We start from the raw sequence: 6,966 nt of genomic DNA, 5'->3' as shown, positions 1-6,966 counted from the left end.
TGTTATCTTGCCTTCTGTATGTATTAGTTACTGTTTTCTTATTTGTACTTAATAGAAATCCTTTAAATGGTGACAATGGTACAAATAACTTTAGTTACAATAAAACATATTTGTATGACGTAAATATAACATTTTGACTAATATAAAAATATAAAGGCCTGAGGGAGTTGAAGTACTAAATTTGTAATACTTTCTCAAACCTAGTTTAATCTAATATATGATATGGTCTGGTTATCGTCAGCTTCAGAAGTCAGAGTTGTATGCTTTGAAATGTAATATTTATTATCCTTAATACAGCTTTCGGGTAAGGGGAACGTTTCTCAGTTTTAGGTGCAGTTCACTGTAAGAGACTATTTTAAGATAGATTTCCAATATAGTGAAACTCAGCTCTTAAACTGTTTCATGTACTGAATATTCATCGACATATTTAAATGAGTCAATATAGACTTAAGAGATGAATTACCAAATGTGGCTAAATTACAAGCAGTAGAAAGTATCAGCTGCTTAATGACTCAAGTAAAGCAGGAAAACCAGGAAGTAGAATAACTATGTTTTTATTTATTTATGCATTCTTTCATTTATCCTACGTTTTATACTTGTTACGTTGGAAATATGAGTGAAATATTATCGTTGGTTATCTGTCAGATTTTTGTAACTTTGGGTAATTTTACTGATGTGCACATATGGGACATTCTAGGGATGAGAGAATTTGATGAATTAACTCCAGGTGCACGCTGCTTTTTCATTTGCTGTAGGGTGGGAAAAAAGCTAAGAAGTTAAATAATTTGTTCTAGTAAGTGGTAGCCACAATATGAGCTCAGATTTTTTAATGCCAGGGTGTAATCAGTCAAGATTCAGAAGCATAGCAGGAATTTGAACAGGAATAGCATAAAAAAATATTAACTGGTAACAGGAATTATCTCCTAAAAGAAGTAAAGAGAATCTAAAGAATAAAGGAATAGCAGATGTAGACAGCAGCCAGTAACGTTAAGTCCGAGGGATGGTACTCAAGGAAGGAACATACTTGGAAAACTTCGCACAACTTCCGAACCTCGTCCCCCACGCCAGGCTGAGATTCAGATCTCATTAGAGCAGGTGTGGCTGTAGCTAGTGGAAGAGAAGTGCACGAGCTGCCACAGACTAGGGCTAGAGATCAGGAAGCCATCTGCTGGGGTACTGGCAAAACTTGCTGGGAAGCTGCCCTTAGGATGTCATTGAGAATTGCTGGGAAGCTGCACCCTGGCACCTCTGACATACGAGCAAGAAGGAAAAGCACCAGACCAGGAGATGAACACCTTCCTTTGCAGTATCGCTGCAGCACCATCTACTGACATGGCTAACTTTATTCCTGCTGGCAAAGCAAAAATCTTTTTAAGGTCCAGCTCCAATATCACAAAGCAGAGCAAAGATGGGTAGATTAGGAGCTGAGGGACATACGTGACTGGCGTAACATTTTTAACTCGTGACATACTGCTTTTCATGTTGCAAAATTATGAGAAGTAAGTAATTCTAAAATATGTTATATTTTTCTATATGTGATACTTTAGTTTCAGTTTTCAGCTCAATTAGGAGCCATGCAGCATCTGAAAGACCAGTTGGAGCAGCGGACACGGATGATAGAGGCAAATATTCATCGGCAACAGGAAGAACTAAGAAAAATTCAAGAACAACTTCAAATGGTCCATGGTCAAGGGCTGCAGGTAAGTTATTGTTATATTTGAATACAAACAAAGCATTCCGTTCACATTTTGGATTTCTGGGAAAATTGACTTTCTTAACTAAAAGTGAGATGTAGGAGATGCATTTCATCAACTCAGTTCAATAAATACCCATTGGTTACCTACTCAGTATGATTCTACTTAAGTCTCTAGAGATAATTCCTTCCTAAGGGTATTTTCATCAACATGCTTGTTTCTCCAGATAAATGGAATCATCTTCTACCACTCCAAATTTTAGTAAGTTTAAATCCATAATATAAAAATTACAGTTTACATAAACATTTGGGTACAGAATTTATAAATCAATCATCAGTAAAAGTTTTAATAAGATACCAGAAGGTAGATTCAAATTAGTCTTACTTGACCAACACTCGAGGAGACTAGGACTTCGGTAAAAGGAAACTGAGTGAAAACTACTTCTGTCTAACGTTATAAATTGTAAACGATTGGTGATCTAGAGCTGCCAGTCCACAGGCTTCTGAGCAGTGCTGAGTTACAGGTTTTCTGACAATTGGAAATGTACGGTTAGTTTGACTGGAAGATTGCATTTTTTTTTTCCTTTTTAAAAATTGTAATAGAATTAGGAGGTACAAGTTGAATTGTATTACATGTATATTTTGTATAGTGGTGAGGTCTGGACTTACGTACCCATCACCTGCGTAGTATACATGGAAGACTGCATTTACTGCTGATTGTTCATTCAGAATGACTTAGTCTTGTTACTTGCTTTGAAAACTTTACAGCTTGATTTTTTTTCTTTCTTTTTAATGCTCTCCTTTTTCGTTTTTAATCTACAATGCTCATTTTGTTGTAATCTTTGTTTTTAAAGATGTTTTTGCAACAGTCAAACCCTGGATTGAATTTTGGTTCTGTTCAACTTTCTTCTGGAAATTCCTCAAATATCCAGCAACTCGCACCTATAAATGTGCAAGGCCAGGTTGTTCCTACTAACCAAGTTCAAAGTGGAATGAATACTGGACATATTGGCACAACTCAGCACATGATACAACAACAGACTTTACAAAGTCCGTCAACTCAGGTAACATTATCGAGTACAGTGGGCTATGGAGTGTTCAGTGATGGAAATGTACATTACTGCTAAAACAAAAATAAAGCTCTATTTTATAAAATACCCCATTTTTAAATTTAGTAGTGATTAAAGAGTATATTATTGAGGGATCATTAAAATATTTTTTGCAAAATTATGTTAGTGTTAAACATTTTCAGTATTTTTGCACTTAAAAAATGTCACAAGCTGTTTAAGGATCTAGTCTAACAGAGTCATACCAGGTTATTGTAACTTACAGTCTACTTCCATGTGTTAAAAATGTTTGAGGCTGACCAGGAAGACTGTTGGTAGGGAGCAGTGATGGTTTAATCAGTATTCCAGAAAATTTTGGAAATTACCGTACCTCTATGACTATAAATCCCTTTACATGAAAAATATAGAAATGTCTACCAGTAAGTCACTCACTTTGGGCATTTAAGAGAAATTTTTTGTGTATATTTTATATCATCCCTGTTAATACCATGCTCCTTTTCTAAAGTCACAGCTTGCCTTCCAGCAAGGCATTGAGGACTGATTCATTCTCGATTACTACAAGTCATTCCTTTGCAGTCAGATTTCTTGCAGAATAATATGTCCTGTATTGTGAGTACGATGAATAGGAGAAGCATACTCCCCAAATAACTTTTTTCAGTGAATCTATCTGTAAAATCTTCTTTTTCAGCAGAGTCAACAAAGCGTACTGAGTGGGCACAATCAGCAGACATCTCTTCCCAGTCAGACGCAGAGCACTCTGCCGGCCCCACTGTACAACACCATGGTGATCTCGCAGCCTGCCGCTGGGAGCATGGTGCAGATTCCGTCTAGCGTGCCCCCAAACAGCACCCAGAGTGCCGCGGTAACCACGTTCACTCAGGACAGACAGATAAGGTAGTTGTCATATTTCATTTGTCATTTTCAAAGTAGTAGATCGAGCAATTTAAAAACAATAATTTGATTTTTAAAAGCATGATTTTAGTTTGTTGCTCACTGCAGCCAGTGTTCTTAGATTTGAAATAAAAACGTAGAATTTATTTTTGCTTAAGGACTTTATAATAAAAGGGTGACAACAGATTTTGTTTCTTGCTCAAAAATGTGCTACCACAATGTTATAGAATCCAAATTCTACAGATCGCTGTGACACGCGGTTTGTGATAGGCTTTGTGTCACTGTGAAGGTTTTGTCTTTTCGATACAGATGCTAGAGAGTTTTCATGTACTAACAATGGTTAAGGTAGCTTACCTTTTTTAAGTTTGTTAAATGTTCAAAATATATTATCTCATTTAATTCTCACTTTAAAAAAAAATATGTTAGGGTCTTTTGTTTTCCAGATAAAGAAAAAGTGGGTTTTTAATAATTTGGTCAAGGGCCTGCATAGCTAAAGGAGTGAGGAGGGGATTCTGAAGTCAGACTTTGGTGTGTGATTTCAGAGCTCAAGTGCTTAAACATACATTGCACCAAGCTTTTGTGCACTATTCTAGGAAAACAGCCACCTGTGCTTATTTTAGCAGGAAGTCCAAATAGCTGACTTAGAAACAAATTTTTTGAAGAAATGCCATTCATCTGTTGGGAAGCTGTCTTTGAACAACTGTAGGATCTCTGTAGTCTTAGATCTCGTATTTTAAATGCATTTTATTTTTAATCTATTTTATTACAAGTAGGCTGCTGCTTTTATAATACATCTTTGCTGTTTGCGTGAGACAGTATAATATATTTTATTAAAATCTTTCTAATAATTTCCAGAAAGCAAAGAAGCTGCAGTATCACATAGGCAATGAGAGCAGGGAGAACTCGTTGCTTCTCTTTGGAGCTAAGTTCCTGCAACTTAAAAAGTCCAACTTCTAGCTCTAATATTCAGCCGGAAAGTCTTATGAGTGTGCTCCATAGAATTGCAGGGGACTGGTTTTAAAGCCTGAGAAAGACACATTAAACTAGAATGTTGCTGTGCATTTTGTAAAGTGAGCAGCTATTTGTAAAGGTCTCCTTTTTTGAGGGTAGAACAAAAAACATATTTCAGCCAATGACTGAAGGCCTACTTAGATGAGTATGACACAGTCCTTTTTGGGAAAGACTAGACTAGTGAAAGCATTAGAAAGGTAAACAAATCGGTAGTATTCGGTGTGATGAATACTTACAGGCATTTAGAGAGGAGGTAGCGAGCAGTTCCACGGGTTGAGGCAAGTAGGTGAATAGAGAAGTGTGGTCAAGAAAAACTTCACGGAGGAGGAGGAGAAACTTGTCCTGAGCCTTAAGGAGCTTGGCTTTGGGTGTGCACGTGGCGGGGACTCCAGGCAGACTGAGCAGTGTGTATAAAGCCACGGAAGTGTGAGTTAAACAAAAATAGATTAAAGAATGTCTTTTGGTGCCAGAGATGTATGAAGTATTCTTATTATATTTACCAGTGAGCCGTTAGGCAATTCAGATATTACCTTTGTTTAAAATTAACTTAGCACTTCTGTAACTAAGTGTACTTCGTAAACGTTACTTGTTTCTTTGTGCTTTCTTTATTTTAACATCTTTAGTTCTTTTTTTATTTTGCATTAAAGCATTCAGTTGTGGAGTGTATACAGTGTATTTTATGTTCAAGATCTGGCATGGATTCAAAATGAATTATTATAATTTGATTTTGAAATATTGTAATGTACTTTAACCGTAATTGCAGTCGTGTCATGCGTCTACAGCAGGGTCGTACGTCGGTTTCCTCGCCGTGATGGCCATTGTGGAGAACTAACTTCATCTCTCAGAGAGGCAAATGGAAATAACATGGTTGCCTGAAAAGGCATCATTTTTTGTTTTTCTTTTATATAAAAAGTAGAGGAAGGCAGTCAGGGAGGGAGGGGAAATTAGCAAATTCTAGCACAGTGGGCTTGTGCTACACTGATACATTCACAAATTGAGAGTGCTGTTAGAACGTCGTTTGGTTTTGAATTATGTTTGTAAGATACAACTTTCAGTGTAAATCCGTAAACCTACCTAGAGTTTTAAAAAATTACCTCATGATAGCTTTAAGTTCATTCAGGAACTGGGTGCTAATGTGGCAAATAAAGCACGTGCCATATCTGTCTGACTCCCAAGTGCCTAGTAATTTTATAAAAAGAAAAAAGTTCGTGTATTGTTTTTACCGGTTGAACATTTTTTATTGTGGGAAAATATACATAACATAAAATGTATTATATTAATCAGTTCAAAGTATCCAGTTAGTGTCATTAAGTACATTCCCATGGTTGTTGCCATCACCCTCCACCATCTCCAGAACTTTGTCTTTCCCAAACTGAAACTCCATCCCCGTTAAACAGCCCCCATCCCCCAGCCCTTAGCAACCACCACTGTAAGCAGTGACTCCCCGTTCTCCCTTCCCCCAGCCCCTGGTAACCTCTGTTTTGCTTTCTGTCTGTGAATTCGACTACTCTAAGTACCTCCTATAAGTGGAATCATGCTGTAGTATTTGTTCATTCGTGACTGGTGTGTTTCACTTAGCAGGATGCTCGCGTTGTAATGTGTGTCAGGATCTCCTTCCTTTTTAAGGCTAAATAATATTCCACTGTATGTATATACCACGTTTGCTTATTCATTCCATCTGTCAGTGGATTCTTGGGTTGCCTTCACCTTTTGGCTATTGTGAATAATGCCACTACTTATGAATATGAGTGTACAAATACCTGTTTGCGTCCCTGCTTTCACTTCTTTTGGATATATACCTGGGAGTGGAATTGCCTTATGTGATAATTCTATATTTGATTTTTTTTTGAGGCACTGCATAATGTTTTCCATAGTGGCTATAGCATTTTATATTCCCATCAGCAGTGTACAAGGGTTTCTCCACATCCTTGCCAACTGGTTTTTTCTGTTGTTGTTTTTTGGGTTTTTTTTATAATAGCCATCCTGATGGGTGTAAAGTGGTCTTTCATTGCGACTTAGCTTTGCATTTCTCTGATGATTAGTGATGTTGAGCACATTTTCATGTGCCTATTAGCCATTTGTATATCTTCTTTGGAGAAACGTTTATTCATGTTTGACCTTTGCCCATTTTTTAATTGGGTTGATTGTTGGTGAATTGTGGGAATTCTTATATATTTTGGTTATTAACCCCTTATCCAGTTGCTCACTGCACAAAGATCCAACTATTGAGACAAGAGGATTGCCAAGGAAGAAAGGAATTTTAATGTGAAAGACGTCTGTTGAGAGAATGGGAGAAATAGTCTC

The 6,966-nt window shown here is 37.0% G+C and overlaps 1 protein-coding gene across 1 annotated transcript in view; it reads left to right on the top strand.

The window, feature by feature from the left end:
- CLOCK (clock circadian regulator) overlaps window positions 1-6,966 on the top strand; it is a 52,550-nt gene that overhangs the window by 42,605 nt on the left and 2,979 nt on the right. Inside the window, 3 exon segments of the mRNA XM_012641092.1 lie at window positions 1,548-1,700; window positions 2,548-2,757; window positions 3,449-3,654. Of these exon segments, the coding sequence (XP_012496546.1) occupies window positions 1,548-1,700; window positions 2,548-2,757; window positions 3,449-3,654 (569 nt within the window).

This window comes from Propithecus coquereli, unplaced genomic scaffold (genome assembly GCF_000956105.1).
Source record: "Propithecus coquereli isolate 6110/MARCELLA unplaced genomic scaffold, Pcoq_1.0 Scaffold162, whole genome shotgun sequence".
In the NCBI taxonomy this organism is placed as follows: domain Eukaryota; kingdom Metazoa; phylum Chordata; class Mammalia; order Primates; family Indriidae; genus Propithecus; species Propithecus coquereli.
The sequence above is the reverse complement of the archived record's forward strand: the minus strand, read 5'-3'. Positions and strand labels throughout refer to the sequence as shown.